The sequence below is a fragment of the Seriola lalandi genome, unplaced genomic scaffold (assembly GCF_002814215.2).
Source record: "Seriola lalandi dorsalis isolate HSWRI2012SDOR001 ecotype SW California unplaced genomic scaffold, Sedor1 jcf7180002054476, whole genome shotgun sequence".
NCBI classification, from domain to species: Eukaryota; Metazoa; Chordata; class Actinopteri; order Carangiformes; family Carangidae; genus Seriola; species Seriola lalandi.
This window is the reverse complement of record NW_019525029.1, coordinates 1,470,235-1,488,614: the sequence shown is the minus strand read 5'-3', so window position 1 is coordinate 1,488,614 and position 18,380 is coordinate 1,470,235. Positions and strand designations below refer to the sequence as shown.

General features: G+C 41.5%; 2 protein-coding genes across 3 annotated transcripts; one reads left to right on the top strand and one right to left on the bottom strand.

Moving 5' to 3' along the window:
- The first annotated feature begins 184 nt into the window (after window positions 1-184).
- On the top strand, window positions 185-8,529 carry kat2b (K(lysine) acetyltransferase 2B). The gene is made up of 18 exons (XM_023412184.2): window positions 185-507; window positions 1,524-1,650; window positions 1,770-1,915; window positions 2,005-2,091; window positions 2,188-2,369; window positions 2,459-2,650; window positions 2,894-2,997; window positions 3,153-3,278; window positions 3,782-3,915; window positions 4,364-4,572; window positions 4,656-4,782; window positions 4,875-4,985; window positions 5,484-5,627; window positions 5,739-5,853; window positions 5,972-6,002; window positions 6,382-6,445; window positions 6,540-6,624; window positions 6,978-8,529. Exons 1-18 carry the CDS (start codon window positions 307-309, stop codon window positions 7,169-7,171), a joined length of 2,379 nt encoding a protein of 792 aa, XP_023267952.1. The 5' UTR covers window positions 185-306; the 3' UTR covers window positions 7,172-8,529.
- Window positions 8,530-9,037: 508 nt separating this feature from the next.
- On the bottom strand, window positions 9,038-13,617 carry sgo1 (shugoshin 1). 2 transcript variants are annotated; one of them, XM_023412186.2, is made up of 10 exons: window positions 13,478-13,616; window positions 13,139-13,293; window positions 12,754-12,962; window positions 12,532-12,584; window positions 12,370-12,434; window positions 10,937-11,803; window positions 10,692-10,823; window positions 10,058-10,228; window positions 9,625-9,796; window positions 9,038-9,533 (listed from the first exon to the last, which is right to left on the bottom strand). In XM_023412186.2, exons 2-10 carry the CDS (start codon window positions 13,281-13,283, stop codon window positions 9,374-9,376), a joined length of 1,974 nt encoding a protein of 657 aa, XP_023267954.1. In that variant the 5' UTR covers window positions 13,284-13,293; window positions 13,478-13,616; the 3' UTR covers window positions 9,038-9,373. The 2 variants fall into 2 exon arrangements, with proteins under 2 accessions (XP_023267954.1, XP_023267955.1); XM_023412187.2 differs by lacking the exon at window positions 10,692-10,823 and having other exon boundaries at window positions 13,139-13,617.
- Window positions 13,618-18,380: the final 4,763 nt, after the last annotated feature.

Sequence of the window (18,380 nt, the reverse complement as noted above, 5' to 3'; positions counted from 1 at the left end):
TGTTGCATGAAATGACCACGATCCACCAGTCACTATTTGCTCAGATACGGCTCCGCAAACCACATTTTCCATTACATTTGACCTTGAAATTTTGCTATAAATGGTTGCATTTTGTGACCTCTCCTCTCTGAATTGTAGTGGAATTGGCCTATCCCATCTGAGTCCCCTAGCGGAGGAAAATGGGCCTACAGTAAGAAATTGAAAATAAGGATGAGCGCCATGTCTGATCCTCCGCTTGTGGAATAGAGCGGACGGCAGAGCGAATATTTGCCGGGCCGGGGGTCCCGTCGGGGTTCGGTGCGAATCATGGCCGACAGCGCTGGGATTCAGCAAGGTTCGCCGGCCATTGGAGCTGCGGGCTTGGTTCCGGCCGCTCCTGGAGCCGGGGGGACGGAGGGCTCTGGCGCCGCTGGAGGATCCGCACGTATCGCCGTGAAGAAGGCGCAACTCCGCTCCTCACCTCGGCCGAAGAAACTGGAAAAACTCGGAGTGTATTCATCCTGCAAAGTATGCTATATTTGCAAATAGCCGATTTTTTAAATACTGCGGGTTGAGGGCTCATTTTAATGAAGCCTGTGCGCGGTTGCAAGAGTTTACAAAATGCAAGCGCAGCAAAGGAAGCCATTGCCGCACTTCGTTTTTTTTTTTTCATTTTGCATGCACGAACCAATTATTGAAAAAGCGATATTAAAAATCGAGTCGGTCAACGCGTTATTTTTACTAGAGGACTTTTAAGCAGGGGGCTTGCAGCTGCATACTGTCCGCTGTTTTTACAATGTTACTATGTTTCTGTCAAGGTGGGGGGTTGGTGAACGTAAACATTGGCTTGGCGCTGGAGCTTGGGAGTAGCTGTGTTGTGAGCACAAGGGCTGCATCCCAGAGTGTGTGTGCGAGCGCGGTCTCATGCTCTCCGCAGGAAATTTCACAGTGTTCCCGTGCCGTGTGTCAACGCATGGTGGTGAACGGATAGCATTTTATTGGGTTTATGCAGCGTATGATCCGCAGAAAGAGACGGGGTCTTTGTTTTGACAGGGTGACAGCTGCTGGGAGGGGGGGCGGAGTTTGTTGTTGTTTCACAGCGCATGCTCAGTGCAGCACCTCCAGCTGATGGTGACAGGCCTCCTCGCCCCGCCTCCTGATACTGAACAAAGTCAGTCATAACAGATCTCCACTGGCATGAGAGATTTTACTATGTTTGTACACTTCTGTGGCCCGCTCAAATAAATAACTACCTAGTAATACTTACTATAAAAATATTAAATACCAGCTGTGCACTGTTTACCTTTAAGGCCCTAGTGTGATAAATTAAAAAGCAGATAAACCACGAAAGCGACCATGCAATTTAAAAGAGCAAACATTTCACTTTCAGAAAACATTGCTTTACTTTAAAGATCAGTATAACCCATATCAGTTTATTGCTACTCACTATAACAGTTTAGTATGAATCTAGTTCATTTAACCTAAGGTTGATCTATGCTTGCGTTTGTTCCTGCTTGTACTAATTTAAACTGTGCTTTTGCTAGGCTGAAGGAGCTTGTAAATGTAATGGCTGGAAAAGTCAGAACCCCCCTCCTACACCACCACGAACTGACCAGCAGTCCAGCACAGTCAACTTGCAGGAGCCCTGTCGGAGCTGCTCCCACACTTTGGGTATGTCAGCATGTCTTGGAAAGAAGCCACAGAAGAAAATAATAGAAGCGTGTTGAGAGTTTGAGGTTTTTGAAGTGCTCTCGATGAATGAATAAACTCTTGTGTTGCATATCTCTCAGGTGATCATGTGACCCATCTAGAAAATGTTTCGGAGGAGGAAATGAACAGACTTCTAGGTATTGTCCTGGATGTAGAGTATCTCTACACGTGTGTTCACAAAGAGGAGGATGCCGACACTAAGCAGGTCTACTTTTCCCTTTTCAAAGTAAGCCACTTGCTTTTACAATCAAAATATACCGACACATGCATTGTGTACAAGTAAACATACATACTCCTCTCCTGTTTCTCTTTCAGCTGCTGAGGAAATCTATTCTACAGATGGGTAAGCCAATGTTAGAAGCACAGGAGAGTCCTCCATTTGAAAAACCCAGCATTGAGCAGGTAATTACATGTCTACATGTGTATTAAAACCAACAATTAATCACAAAAAAACAGTGTTTCAGTTTTGTTCTTTCTTTCCCTATGTTTCCCAAATAGGGGGTGAACAATTTTGTCCAGTACAAATTCAGCCACCTTCCATCTAAAGAACGTCAAACAATCATGGAACTCGCTAAGATGTTCCTCAACCAGATCAACTACTGGCAGCTGGAGACGCCCTCCCAGAGGCGCCAGAGGGTGCCCACCGATGACGCAGCTGGATACAAAGCCAACTACACCAGGTAGCAGCACGAGCACATATCCTGTCAACACGCATTATACCTGTTTACAGTCACAGTCATATAGTCATGCTGTTGTGTACCCACTACAGATGGCTCTGCTACTGCAATGTGCCTCAGTTCTGCGACAGTCTACCCCGGTACGAGACCACTCAGATCTTCGGCCGGACTCTGTTGCGTTCGGTTTTCACTGTGATGAGGAAACAACTGCTGGAGCAGGCCAGACAGGAGAAGGACAAACTGCCACCTGAGAAACGCACACTGATTCTCACACACTTTCCCAAGTAAGAAAAACAAACTTAACGAAACTCTGGGATTGTGCACAGATATAGATATATATATATATATATATATATATATATATATACAGAGAATATACACTGACGCCTAATTAACCACAATCACTCACTCATACACTGCACGCGCAGTCTTAGTATCAAACCACTCTGTGGTCACAAACGCATATTTGACAAGCTTTTTTTTTTTATCATAGTAAAGTTGTGCTTGTTGTGTTTTCTTTGGCTCAGGTTCTTGTCTATGCTAGAGGAGGAGGTGTACAGCCACAGCTCTCCGATCTGGAGCCAAGACTTCTTGGCAGGAGCGTCGGGAGGGCAGATTCCTATTCACACAGGTAACACACACCCTTACAGGCTTAACAGAAACACACACCCAAACAGACGCACCACTGAAACACACCCCTGATTTTTGAATCCTTTTTGGACAATGTGAGAAATGGAATAACAACATGTTCTCATACTGTTCCTCGTCCTCCCTGTTGCTCTACAGTTATCAGCGCGCCCCCTGTGGCCAGGCCGCTGTACTACAGCACCAGCCCCGTGTCAGTGGACCCATCCACCTGCGGCAGTGTCAGTCCAGCCAGGAAAACAGCGTCTGTGTTGGAGCCAAACCCAGGTGTTACAGTCAAACCTGAAATTACTAAATTACTAAATTGTAACTCATATGGTTATAATGATGTATTATGATTATTGTTTAACATCTGACTCACATGTGACAGGAAACAGTGAGCACCAGAGTAAAGTTAGTCCAAGTTTATGTGTTTTTTGGGACTGGCACATGGCTCTCAGTAGCAAACAAATAAAATGTCACAAAAATGCCTCAAAGAAATCTTGTTTGACAGAATCTCCAAAAAGTGCAACTACCACAATTCCCCAAAACCTTAGCTCAATGTTGGCCCTAAAGCTTTAGCATGAAAGTGAAATACAGCCCAGAACTGCTCCTAACATACTGAAAATAAGTCATCATTCATAGGCAACAAGCGGAGACGAATCAATAGTAAGCAGATGTTAAATGCTGGTTAACTTCCTGTTTGGATTTGGTCACACTTCACTTCTCCGCTGATGAGTAGACATGAGATGATGATGAGTACCTTCCTCTCTGTCCATACACTGTCATAGCTGGAGAGAAGCGTAAACCCTCAGAGCCCCTTCCCCATGAGGAGAACAAGAGACCCAGGGTGGTGGGTGACATCCCCATGGACCTCATCAACGAAGTCATGGCAACCATCACCGACCCTGCCGCTATCCCTGAGGTAAATGCAGAAAACATGAAAGAAGTAATGTAAACTGTGTCCCTCTGACTTACAGGTAGAGTTTGGTGATAAATATCACGCTGTTATTTAGTTTCAAAATTATCTGATTTTGTGCTTCTTTTAAAAGTTGAATTAGTATTCCCCCCACCCCCCACCAACTGAGCTTACACAGAAAATATTGTTTTTCATCTGGCCAAAAAAAAGAAAATTTATTAAAGGATGGAATAAAGAAAGTCATTTTTGAGTAACAATAGAAATCTACGCTCACCGTCTGCTAGCTAACGAGTATATTTAATTTGACCATCTGATCTGTTGATATGTGACTTCATGAAAATTAGCCATATGTTCACAAGGACCATGAAAATAATGTAGATTAACACTGTAACGCTGTTTTTTATAAGGATGATAATGGCGATAACCATGATTCCATACCTTCCTTCCTGTGCAGACCAGTTTGTTGTCAGCCCACTCGGCTCGTGACGAAGCTGCCCGTCTCGAGGAGCGCAGGGGGGTGATTGAATTCCACGTCATCGGTAACTCCCTAAATCAGAAGCCCAATAAGCGGATCTTGATGTGGCTCGTCGGCCTCCAGAATGTGTTCTCCCACCAGCTTCCCCGTATGCCCAAGGAGTATATCACACGGCTGGTCTTTGACCCGTGGGTGCAACCACACTTCATCGTCACTTATCACATTCAGAGATGTAGTGGAGGCGACTAAAATCCACCTTTTTCATTGACAGGAAGCACAAGACGCTGTCATTAATCAAGGACGGCCGTGTAATCGGAGGGATCTGCTTCCGGATGTTTCCGTCGCAGGGATTTACAGAAATCGTCTTCTGCGCTGTCACCTCTAACGAACAGGTCAAGGTGAGAGCGCCCCCTGCTCCTCAGCGCGGTGTAGCTCCCTCTGTCGAGTTGACCTGTTTTGACCTTTGCCTTGTTTGGCTGTGTGGCTGCAGGGCTATGGGACCCATTTGATGAACCACCTGAAGGAATATCACATTAAGCATGAAATCCTCAACTTCCTCACGTATGCTGATGAGTACGCCATCGGCTATTTCAAGAAACAGGTAACACGTTATGTCCATTAATGTGAATGACACATGCTCATTACATTATAGTTGCTTTGGTCACAAGATGCGCAAATAATCCCCCCCACACCCACCTGAGCCTTTTCCCTCTGTAAACATAAAATCTTATACATAACCTGCTAAAACAAAACAAGTGAAAGAAAAAATTACCTAATGATGATTTCACTTGCTTCTGATGTAAATCAGCTTGTTTGAACAATTGAACTTTCTTTGATACTGCTGCAGTCTGCTGTGCTTTCAAATACTCACACTCAAAATTCTTCAGAACATGTTGACTTACCACCACATGGCAGCATTACACTGGTCTATTGACTTTTACTTTTCATTTTTACATGGTCTTGAACATTTCACAATAAAATAGATTTAAAAAAAAAAAATAAGATGGGTGTGTTTTTTAAGTGGGCTAATTTTTGCAGTGGTTGCATGGCCCTTTTATATACTGCTGCCGGAAAACAGATATCTCCTCCCTCCTCTCAGGGTTTCTCAAAGGACATCAAAGTTCCCAAGGCCAAGTATGTGGGCTACATCAAGGACTACGAGGGAGCCACACTCATGGGCTGTGAACTCAACCCCAGCATCCCTTACACAGAATTCTCTGTTATCATCAAGAAGCAGAAGGAGGTGTGTGGGTGTCAGAATTTTAAATTAAAACTTCCTTCTTTCTCTCTCTCTCTCTCTCTCTCTGCACAGACTCTGCATTTTTCTTAATCGATTGTCGTCTGTCTCTGTCAGATCATTAAGAAGCTGATAGAGAGGAAGCAGGCTCAGATCAGAAAAGTCTATCCAGGACTTTCCTGTTTTAAGGAAGGAGTTCGGCAGATTCCCATAGAAAGCATTCCTGGCATACGTAAGTTACTTATACTGTGGACTTTACAGTAAACAGCATGTCTCTATCTTACAGTACATCTATATTTAGCATTTTCTCCCAGTTTTAGAGACTAATCTTGGTTTTGTTATATTAACAGGTGAAACTGGCTGGAAACCTGTAGGCAAAGGGTAAGTGTGACCCTACTGTAAAAGATTTGAACTTAGTGGAGTGTCTTTGCGTTGCTTCGCCAAATGACTTGGCTAATGTTTTCCCCGTGTTGGCAAGAAGCAGGATTTCTAAATTGAGGACCGAAGACCAGTTGGCAGAAACATAATTAGATATCTAAGGTCAGCAATGATACAAGCAGCATGATATGAATAGGAGGAGGGTAGGAGGATGATAGGAAGAGGAGACTCTTACACTGTCTGCACTTTTTCATTAAGTAAAGGTTGGGAAAACAGCTCATATTAATGTCCTGGATATAACACATCTTACATACGGACAAGTCAACAAATATTTACTGTACTGTGATTATATGTTTTGTATTCTGTTTTTATTCTACTTCAGGAAAGAATTGAAAGACCCCGATCAACTGTACGGCACTCTGAAGACCATCCTCCAACATGTGAAGGTGAGGGACAGACACACACACATACACACACACGCAGAGCGCCTTTACCACATATACACACCTTTTTCTAACAAGACTGGTCTTCATGTCGTAGAGTCACCAGAACGCCTGGCCTTTCATGGAGCCTGTGAAGAAAACAGAGGCACCTGGGTACTACCAAGTGATTCGCTTCCCCATGGGTATGTATTCACAAGACTACAGTTGTACAACAGGGGGCAGACAAGGTAAAGTGGGACACACTTGCCAAAGATCAGGCTTAATAATGACTGATAAAAGAGAGACAGACTGAGAAGAAGGGACGCAAGGAGTGAGACATTGCAGATGAAGCAGTCCATGTGATTCATGCTCTGCATTGAGCCCAGTTCAATCAAAAGATACTTGCGCTTGTATTGGTGGTTTTTCACTGTTAAATGCTGATCGATTGGTATTGAAACAAGACTGAAGTGTCTCTTGTGGATAAAAGAGAAGAGGCGCTTATTGAACCAGTGAGTGTATCATAATTTTAAAAAATTTCTCTTTCTTCTCCAAACAGACCTCAAGACAATGAGTGAGCGTCTGAAGAGCAGGTACTACACGACACGCAAGCTGTTCATGGCCGACATGCAGCGCATCTTCACCAACTGCCGTGAATACAACCCTCCGGAGAGTGAGTACTACAAGTGTGCCAACTTACTGGAGAAATTCTTCTACACCAAGATCAAAGAAGCCGGCCTCATCGAGAAGTAGATGACAGGAAGAAGTTTCTCCTTACCGTAACGAAGGTTGAGATGGCCCTCGGACTATAAGTGGTGAAGGCTGGGTTGTACGAATTGCAAGTGAGAGCTGTGTGTATGGACAAGCCAAGAGTGGGACTACTGATTCTGGAGCGGTTAGGTTTCAGAAACATATCTTAATGTAAAAGGTGCACAGTGGTCTCAGATCAGCACTTTTAAAGTTGGATGTATGCAGGCCCAGATCCTGAATCAGTAGCATAGACTGATATTTACACTGAAAGATAGGCCACAAGGGAAGGCCTCATTGACAACCTGCGAGACTGTTGCTGATGTGAAACAAAAGAAGCGTTGTGTCTTCATATTTCATCATATCCCAGGGTCCCATGGAAAGAAAGGACAGCGGAAGGTGTAAAAGTAACACGTATTAAGCAGAGCAGAAAGCTTCTGTTGTTGTTGGTGTTAGACGTCGAAAGGCAACACGGGATGACAGCTGATCGGAGATTCACCACATACCTTACTTTGTCTCTCTCCCATCTCCTCTCTCCTTTCCTTTCATACTTTCATCCCCTGCCTTGTTGAATGCCTGCCTCCTCCTCCTCTCAGTTGACTCAGGTAGAGATGTTGTGAGCAGCAATGACATCTACTGTGTGTGAAGTCATTACACAACTGATACCTTTGAGGACCGTGACTGAGAGTTCAGATTTTCCTGTCTAACATAATCTTGTTCCTGTGAGCGTACGCGCCATTAATGAGGTCAAAGTTCGTCTGTGATGAGTTCATCCTGCCAAAAGAGGAATACGTACTTTAAATTTGTACAGATTTTAATTATTTTAAAGCACTTATACCCATTGTATATTTTAAATGTGTATATAACATATATTTTCTGTTTCAGAACTAAAAAAATCTTTTCTTTTTTTTTTGTATAAGCCACCTAGGGCTGTTTGACTATCAAAATGCACTTTTATTTTTTCAAGTATTAGTAAACAAATGAGAGCATCTTCTTTTCTTCAGAATTTGTTTGACATATAAATTACCGCTGTTGACTAAGGACTAATTTAATTATCTAGAGTTTATTCTTATTTATGTGCTGTAAGTTAAAAGAATTATGCTTAAGACAAGGTTAATTTATTCTTTCTTATTTGTGTCCTGCAGATGGAGATTGATAACTTTATACTTTGGAGATGAATGAAGATTGTGCAATACTATGTAGTTTTGCTGTTTTGTAAAAAGGTGTTTGTACTTTTCAAACTTTAGGAAAAAATACATTTTGTAATATGTCTGGAAAAATAATTTCATGCTCTTTGTACAACTGGTTTTAATGACATAGTATTAGCCTATTTTATAGACTGAATAAAACAGAAGTGAGGCTAATTTAGTGTCTGCAGTGATTTAACTCAAGGACATCAACAATTTTCCCAGCCTTCAGCTGATAGTTTCCATTTGCAAGATGACAGGATACAGTGTTCTGAGCTGTTCAGGTCCAATAATTATAATCAAGGTACATTATTGTAATTTCTTATTCACATTGGCAAAAGATTTTTAATTAACAATTCAAGACGCACTTATATAGCACTCTTCTAGTCTAAGAGACCACTCAAAGGGCTTTACAATACATGCTACATTCACACACACCTTCACACCCATACTCTGATGGAACAGCAATCAGGGGCAATTTAGGGTTCAGTGTCTTGTCCAAGGACAAGGACACACACATTCGGACTGGATGCGCTGGGAATCAAACCACTAACTTTCTGATTATTGGACAACCCACTCTCCTGAACCACAGCCACACATGTATGGCAACAGCATAATCATTAATGTTAACTTATATGTCGCAATAGAGCAAATTAAGTTTATTGTCATATCATACAGCAGAAGATAAAATCTAAGAAGGAATTTATTATATGACAATAATATGTTCTCATATTCAGGATCTCATAATAAAAACACGTGTAAGTGAGATGATGACATAAAACTGTAAAATCTGATTTTCAGAAAATAACCATTACTACATTTACTTAGAAAAATGGAGGAGGGAAGAACGACTATAGACATATGCAGAATAAGCATAAAACATTCACAAAAAAATCTCAAACTGATCACAGTCTCATTACATATCACATCACGTAAAGAAACAACCTTGTGAGTAAAAACAAAAAAAACAAATGATCACTTCTCAAAACTGTATAAAACAGTCAAAACAAAGTAGCTGCTCTCAGAGACATCCAACAAACGACTCATTGTATTTCTCTAATGGCTGCTGGCCACTCACTGAACTCCTTGATTTCTGCACAGACCTCCTGTCAGGCTTCTGCTTGAAAATAGGAGAACGGAGGAACTGCAAGTCCGTGAACTTGTCTCCACGCCGAAGTTTCCTGTCAATGTGAGAGTATTATTGTTGTGCATTCCTAGTGTACAAAACAGTCAGCAATTTACAGTAAGAGCAGCATTAACATGTGAACTTACGCGTTTAGAGAGGGCTCCTTGTAGTCCACCGTCATTGTGCAGCGCCGCTTGCGAGCAGGAACAGGGGTGGAGCATCGGGCATCAGAGGAAAACTTACGATAGGCTGCAGGGGACAGATTGGTCACATCACACAGACTCAAGCCCCGCCCTGCTGTCCTTACACCAAGCCCACCTGTAGAAACGTGACGGAAGATGTGATCCAGAGAGAAAGAGAAAGGGAGCAGGAGTTGTGTGTATACATGTGCAAACACCAGTGAACAACTAAAAACACAGAGTGCAATGAGTGCATGGAGAAGTGATAAAATAATGATAATATCATTTGCCAAACCTCCTGAGTGCCTTTCTATGTTGTAACAAAGCTCTTGTCTTGTAGCAGTCATACAGTGAGATTTCATTTAGACAAGCAGGTTTGGAAAGTGACAAATAGACTTACGTTTCTTGCGTGTCTTGATCCTCTGAGGCGTTTGGTGAGGTAAAAGTGGTGGAACGTCGCAGGAAGAATCACCAAAATTGGATAGGACATTGTCTATTCTCATCATCTCAGCTTCAACCAGAGGGCTGACGGGGAGCAAACAATCCTCCTCCATAACCTCACTGTGAGGCTCTGACAAACCAAGACAAACAAACACACATTAACCATCTTTAATTCACAAATTACCACTTGCAAAAACAGACACAAAAGCCCCAATAGCAACCATTCAACAATTTCCTTAACCCTGAAACCTTTGTTATTAGGTCACATAAAACATCACGCAGTAACCTCACCATGAGACAAGATGATAACACCAGGCCATACTGATAATTTCATTAGATGCAATTAGTTGATGCAAACCACAATTCATTTTGTCATTCAACAGGAATATGACAGACATAGCATTGGTATCAGTAAAATCCTAAATTCCCAGCCCCTATGCCTGTTATGAAGCTGCTTATTACTACTGCCTAAATACTCAAGAATGAATACATATAAGCACCGTGTTTTTTCAGGTTCCCTGTGGCATGAGAACCTGAACAGTTACACTATTATGACAGACATAAAGCCACCGTGTTTCAGAACATTTTCTAACCTTGGTGATTTTCCTGTCCCATCCCTGCAGGGTTAGGGCTGTTAGAGAAGCTAGAGTCAGGGGAGTGATGGTGATGAGCTTCTTCCTTTTTAGTGTCTAAAGCCTTAGGACTTGACTCCTTATCTCTAAAGACTATAAACACAAAACAATGAAATAAATGGTTTAATCATAACCAACTTCGCTTACAAAGCTATAAAATGAAGTATGAAGTTGGAGGAGTTTAAATGACAAGCCTAAAGTCTCACCTGAGATCTCCTGTTTTGAGGGGATGTTTTCTCTCTGTCTGACAACTTCAGAGGGTCGACCACTACGGGTGGCGATCACCTTGGTCTTGTCAGACAAAGTCTGCCTCCTCTTGGTTTTTTGAGGGACATACAGGCTGTCCTCTGACTCAGAAGATGGTGATGACGAGCTGGACTCATCCTGTTTGGAAGCAACAGATGACACTTCAGTTTGGGCCTGTCCTGCTTCAGGAGCCTCTCCGCTGGCGGGTGTGGACGACTGATTGTCCTCTGCCTTTGCCTTGAAGGGTGTGATGTGAACCTTCTCTTCACAGTCAAAGTCAAATGTGTCATTAAATCCCAGTGAGGTGTTGAGCTTATTGCTCTGTGGAGGAGGTGCTGTTTTGGAACGTGTGGCTGAACGGTCCCGACTCTTGGAGCGGGCTCTGGGTTTGGGATTCTCCCATGGTTTCTTTAATTGGGCACGCTCTGGTCTGCGGCCTCTCTCAGGTTTCCGTGCAGCCGGTTCTGGTTTGGTGCGGGGCTGCTGCTGGACTTGTTTCTTATTGGGCTGCCGTTGGTTGTTCTTTTTAGGTGGGACAGGTTCAGGAGTAGAGTGCTGAAATTCCTCAGTGTCAATGGGATCTGCCATTTCTGGTTCTGTTCCTTGCTGTGGATTTGGATTTTTATCGTCACTGCAAACAGGACTTGCTACTAAAGCCCCCAGGCCTGCGATGGGGTCCCCCTCACTGATTAAACTCTGTTCCTGCACACGCTCAGATCTCCTCCTGCTTCTTGTATCTGCGTGCCGACGGCGTACACCCACTGTAGGTGGCAAGGTAACATGCTTGTCACATCCATGTTGACCATTGTTTTCTGAGGGCTCAGGCTCTGTGAAGAAACAGACAAAAATCTACCTTATAAATTACACCAACTCAATTTTGGGATTACGATAAATGCAATAGTTAATTGAAATACTATAAACTGTACATGACAGCGGTTATGTAAGAATCTGAAAATGAAATTTAAATTTGGTTGTGGATCAGTCTGAGAATAACTTATTATAATTATTATTATAATTATTATAATTATTTTCATTATCTATTTAGTAAAAACTTATAGCCTGGAAAGAATGCTAATCAATTTCTTCTGAAATTAACAAACAAAATGTGTATTTCTACTCTTTTCTTGCTTACTTTTATGTTTCCATTTCTAGCTGATTATGAAGTATGAAGATTATAGTCACATTCTGAAATCTAAAAACTTTGTCAAACTTTACCATTCAAAATTCATAGCTTCAAGTCAGTGATATAAAAATACTCAGTTGTGAGCTAATAGTTACTATGACTTATCCTTAACATTGACTTGGATTATTACTATATAATGTGTGTGTGTGAGTGTGTGTGTGTGTGTGTGTGTGTGTGTGTGTGTGTGTGTGTGTGTGTGTGTGTGTATACCTGCAGAAATTGGTGAGGCTTTGCTCACAATGGGATCCTCAACATTCTGGATGATCTGCTTTCTCCTGGAAATCGAAAGGAAACAAATACTCAAAGTCATAAAACGCAGGATAAAGGATGTGATCAAATTTTATGTGATAAATTGTTGATTAAAAAAGCTACCTTGCTAAATTCACATGGTGCTGAGGTTCTACCGGGATGTTTGCAGGCTTAGTCTGAATCAGCACACAAAGAAATAAAATATTTTCCTTTTTTACAATAACACACATTACTTTAAAATCATTTTTATTTTTTTGGAAAACCATAAGAAAATCCAGAAGCCCCTCAAATGTGAAACATGGACTGGATATGAACAAAAGCAGATGACAGGTCTCCAAACTGTACCTCTGAAACACTTGCTGCCAGAGCTTCCTGCTCCTTGAGCTTCCTCTTGAGCAGAAGGAGGTGAAGGAACAGAGCCTGTTGCTCTCTTTTCAGCTGCAGGATCACTGCATTGGCTTGCCTCACTTTTTCCTTCTCAGCTTGCAGGGCTACGGCCAGAGACTTGTTGTTCTGCTGAACACCCTTCAGAATGGTGTGTGTGGAGTTAGCCCCTGGGAGAAAACATTTTTGTTTGTTTGATAAATTCCCATCTTCATATCAACATCTCATACATCTTGCAAGTACATCCTTCAATCGATGAATATATTTTGATGCAAGTGCATATTGTGGAAAAGTACGGAACTTCAATAAAACTGTTGCCGTGCAAGTTATGCTTTCATTTCCTCACCACTGCTTTTGTTTATCATTCTGGATCGTCCTCTGTTGGGAGCAGAGGCACTGGCCAGCCGTTTGTTCCTCTTTTCCTTCATCTTCTCCTTGATGTCTTCCAGACTCTGCTGGAAGGACTTCTTCTGGACCCGTTCTTTCACCATGGCTCAGGATCTTTGATCAGTTCAAAGTGTTTTATGTTGTCCAGCTGATCAACAGCGCAGCATGATGATGATAAACTTTAATGATGACCTAAGCTAACCTGCTAGCTAAGTTAGCACGCTAGTTGACGTTAACGTTAGTTAGTCCGACAGGATTCAGTAGCTTCAGTAATATGTTATTTATGAAAGCAACTTACCAGCATGTGTATATCGCCAAACTAGTAGGAGTATAAATTATCGCGTCAAAATGCGTTAATTTTTTTATTTAGGCAGCAAAATAGTCCATTATGTCTCAGTTTATTCGACTTTCTCAGCGAGTTGATGTTCGAATGTTGAGCCACGGCTGCTGATTGGTAGGGACGTGAGACGACGTCACTTCCTCCAAGTGAAAAAGCCCTTTAGCTAGATGGCGCTAATGTACAGCAGAAGATTAAACCACATTTCCCTGCAGAGGAGGTGTACCTGATTTAGCATTCGTCATTCGTCTGTTCTTCTGAGACTAAACAGTAGACTACCACTCTGCAAACCAAATATCTAATTATAATTCTCGGTGTTTCAGTCAGACTCTATTCATTTTTTTTCCTGTCTGTCTGTTTGTTTGTAGCTAACAAACAAAGCAAAGTGGAGAATATGCACCACTGGGAAATGGAGGTAAAGAACATTTCTTTAAAAATGGAAATAAAATTAATACTCATCAAGGGTCAGGCTCATTCAGCCCCTCCAAAATGACTAATTGAGTATTTATAATTGACTGCTAGAGATAAGAGCTTGAGCGGTGCTCTGTAAAGTGCTCTGCTGCATGGATGGAGCTGATAATTGTGTTAATCTAAAAGCCCATAGACAGGCAGTTTGAGTTATATTCCTTGAGGTTTTTCTTAAACTCTCATAGCTCTTTCATACTTAGATAACACAGTAGCACAGAAGGCAAGTTCATTATTAGATGAATAGCCAACAAAATTTTAATTTGAACTAGTAAGTCTTACATTATGCTCCAGTGTCCAGCCTCTAATCTTTTACTGTTTTTTTTTTTTTTTAAATATAGGACATAAACACATATACATATGCCTTCATGCATACACACAACTTTCTTTCTTAAAACCATGCTTCAATGTTTTAAGTGCCCATTCCTACCCTTCTCAGGTTTTGCTCAATAAATGTTCCATAAATATCATCATGATCTCATTTACTTTCCCAAGTCAAAGTCAAACACGCGTGTCTTACTTGGCAGGATGCAGGGAAGAAACTTGCACCTTTCCTGCATGGCACTGTAGCTAATGTAACATCCATTTGAACCTTTTGTCAGTGAGGATCCAAGAAAGTGTCCATAACAGCCAACTGAATGGCATATTGAGGCTGCAAAAAGGGCTTTGGCAAAGCATGGGTGTTGTCAGTGTCACTCTCTGAAAACAAATGACTTCAGCAGGGTGCCTCAGCTGTAAAACAGGCCTGTACTTTCAGGCAAGACGCTTGAGTAAAGCATGCGGACAGTTCTTGATTTGGCTTATTTTTCTCACAGATGTTCTCAATGGGATTATTTCCATATTGTTTATTTAAGGACGTAGCAGTTAAGCTTTATTACAAACGAAATAAATAAAAAAATGTATTACAGTTGAAAATCCCACATAAACTCTTGCTAACATTGTAAGTTCTTTTTAGTAATAGACATGGCCTTTAAGTATGGGTAAGAGGTGTTGTAGGTAGGGGTGCTCTGTTACTAAGTGAACCATACAAACCTGAAATGACTCACTGTTTTAATAATAAGATCACTTCTGTTTACATAAAAGGTGTATTATTCTTGCTAAAAGCAAGTAAATGTTACAGCTGTTCCCTCACAGCAGGGAAATAGTGAGTGGTGTGTTTTGTGTGCAAGAGTGTTTTTGTGAGTCTGTCTGTATTAAAAAGAAAAAGATAGACATAAAGGGAGGGAGAGAAACACAGAACGTATGACAGAAAGAAAGCCAGAGGGACTCCACAGGTTTCAGCTCAGCTTGCTTTAATGGACAAATCCATCACACAGTCATTTCCTACCACCCCTGACTATCCATGTGTCAGATGCCTGGAGAGAAACTTATTATCACAGGTACAGGAAAGGGACAGAAAAAGGAGGGGCTGAAAATAAAATTGAGTGAGTGTTGTGGCAGCCAGATAAATTAAGACACAGTAAAAATACAAAGAACAGATTACTATGGATGTCAACACAGATGAAGACATTGCTTTTTTTGGTGTGGAAGTAGCTAGTGCAAATGTATTCATCTGTGATGCACTGCTATCATTATCAAGAGATCACAAACTCATCTCTGTCCAGTCAGATCTCTAGCTCCTCCATCCTTGTCCAGAAACTTTGGCTGGCCAATGAAAAGATCATCTGCTTTTCTGCCAGATGAAAAGTATTAGCTCTAATCTGTGCACTCACCTCAGCTGCAGCCAAAATACACAGCCCTACTGTTTAATATGGAAAATATGCGTATGGTGCCATACTCACAATTTATGGTAATGAAATCATAACACAGGTTGTGTAATCAACCCCAAAAGCAAAGACAGAACTCTAAGAGAGAGGCAGCTCGGGATATCAGGTTATAGCTTGTCTTATAGATCTTAGATTGATGCGAAACTGTAGGACAGATAACCAGCTTTGCCACCTACATCTGTAGAATGTTTTTTTTTAGCTTAGTTTATTTGGCATTACAAGAGGGAGAATGTCATAGCACAGTGATGTGAAGATAGCAAAGACACTGGTGCCAGGTGCCTAAGTGACATTATACCAACAATATACCAACATAATTAAAACCTATTTCATCATCATCAATAAACTCACTCCAATTTTAACCAGTGTGGTGAGCTTACTCCTTCAACAGATATAAGCTTGAATTGAAACCTCATTTTGAATTTGCAATAGTAACTGATTTTAATGTGCAAAGGTAACCTATCGTGCACAACAGAACCCACAAGAGCAGGTACCAAGGCACGAGTCTGTGACACAAGCCGGTGGTGGGGTATGGTCAACAGATCAACAATCAGAGTTAGATTTTAAAGTCTCTTGTCCAAAAAAGTGCCTCAAATGCCCCTTCAAGCCTACAGTAGAACACAATTTATCATTTAATGAACAAAATGACCATATTTAGAGGAGATGATGGGTCCAATGGCACAGTGTTTACTACAACTGTACCATCCTTTGTATTCATTTAATATTGCAAAATTATTCAAACATGACAGTTTTCCATATATAGATGTGAGGATGTCTAGTGTCTGACTGCACTGCTAACAAACTAAATTGAGGGAGCACTGCTTTACCAGCGAATCTCTTTGAACCCAGATGACAGCAGCTCTGGGCCACAGACACACAATCGGTTCACTGTGGGTTGCATCTTGGTCATTATGTCTTACAGCCTGCTCTTCAACACCCTGCTGAGCCATTTACTTCACAGCCAACATCCCCTCCGTTTACTGATCTGTTGCTCCATGCCATACTGCTGCACTGCCTCCACTGGACCGGAAAGCCTCACAGGGACTAAACAAATTCTGTCTGGTACTGCAAGAGCAACAATAGCTACTTAGGAGCAAACTGGTTGGTTGAATTGATGGCTGTGTCTGAACTTTCAACTTTTGCTCCCTGGACAGCTGTGGAAGCATGCTGGCCGAGACAGATGGTGCTTGTGCCACAGCTCCCCTCTGCCCACTCACCTTTTGTCTGCCCACTAGAGCTGGAGAAACACAGCTCTCACAGAGCAGCGTGTACAGCTATTGGGGTGTGGGACTGCCAACCTTTAGATGTACAATACTTAGAACAGTTTAAGATGGAGGGATTGCTGTTTATCAAATGGCCAAAGACCGTGAGGTCTGTGAATGATTCAGTCATAACAGTGACAATAGCCTAGTATATTTTTTTGAATCATATGAGTATTTTTCAATCAGATCCCTGTAAATAAATATCATACTTATGTGACACAAATAGATCTTACTAGACATATTTGCTTTTTCACCAAGATTAAGATGAGAAGACTGACACAAATTTCACATCTTTGTGGTAAATATGTAATTGGAACCAGCAGCTTATAGCATCAAGGTTTACCTCAGTTTATTTTTATTTAACTTAAACTTTATTTATACAGCACTTATTCGTATGCTGATGTTTAAAACGTATTTTGTAAAGAAAGTTTTGGCTTGAGAATATAGATTGCAGAAGTATTTTATGTTTTATTTTCCAGTCGAGTTTAATAAAATCCTTTTTTTCCATCTCTCATTTTTGTTGGTCATAGTCTCATTGCAATTACCCATGACCACCTTTCTTTTATGATTTGAATTAAAATGCAATGTGCAGAAGTCCAAATGCTGCATCTTCATGCCAAAAGCTTATTATAGTCTTTTTTTTTCTACGTGAACAGCAAGTAAAACGGCCCTCACATGGCATGCACAGTTCTACTTTGCGCCTTTGTACTCTCTCCAGGTAGCAGAGAATAAAAAATTCCCTGGATGCCAAGTCAGGCTTTTGTGTTGCTGACATATGTTTATGTGTGCATGTGCGCATGCATGCCACAAATTTGATAGAGGAGTGAGAGACAGAATTCCAGTGGAGAGAGTGAACGTAATTGTGAGATAACGAAAGAAAAAAGACAAAAGGCGAAGGAGAGAAGGCAGTGAAGGCTGGCAAGGGAATGAGCCAGGGAGTTAGGGGCCAGAGGAGGTCTGGATTCTGACAGCCTGTGGAGAATTGAGCATCCCACACACAGATGTTCACAATCACTACCCCAGACAATTAATAATAATAATAATGACCGCTGTGACAACTGGGAGATTTGGGAGGCAGTGATTGATTGGATGATAATTCTGTGAATTGGCTGGTGGAATTATTTACTTTGGAGTGGCTGCGGGAGACAGAAGCAGAAAATATCTAACTAATTAATCCAGTTTGGTGTCAGCTGTCTGATGAAAGACCAAAACAAGAAGAGAAGTCATAGAAAGTTGAAAAAGCAGCAATAACGCAGCCTCTGACCTGATGAACTGAGTTCAGTCTATGAGAAAATGACTATTAAAAATGACTATCATTTAGATAATGTCAGCATGGAATCTCATCAGCAATCACCCAGATTTAGACACAAAAAC

Bases quoted from the DNA above. Each gene is read 5' to 3' on its own strand.
- kat2b (XM_023412184.2), top strand. From the start codon at position 307: ATGGCCGACAGCGCTGGGATTCAGCAAGGTTCGCCGGCCATTGGAGCT. The intron at 1,916-2,004 runs GTAAGCCACTTG...TTTCTCTTTCAG, and splicing joins TCTACTTTTCCCTTTTCAAA to CTGCTGAGGAAATCTATTCT. The intron at 4,573-4,655 runs GTGGGTGCAACC...TTTCATTGACAG, and splicing joins ACACGGCTGGTCTTTGACCC to GAAGCACAAGACGCTGTCAT.
- sgo1 (XM_023412186.2), bottom strand. From the start codon at position 13,283: ATGGTGAAAGAACGGGTCCAGAAGAAGTCCTTCCAGCAGAGTCTGGAA. The intron at 12,435-12,531 runs GTAGCTTTTTTA...TTCGATTTCCAG, and splicing joins CACCATGTGAATTTAGCAAG to GAGAAAGCAGATCATCCAGA. The intron at 10,229-10,691 runs GTTAGAAAATGT...TTGGTTTGTCAG, and splicing joins GGGACAGGAAAATCACCAAG to AGCCTCACAGTGAGGTTATG.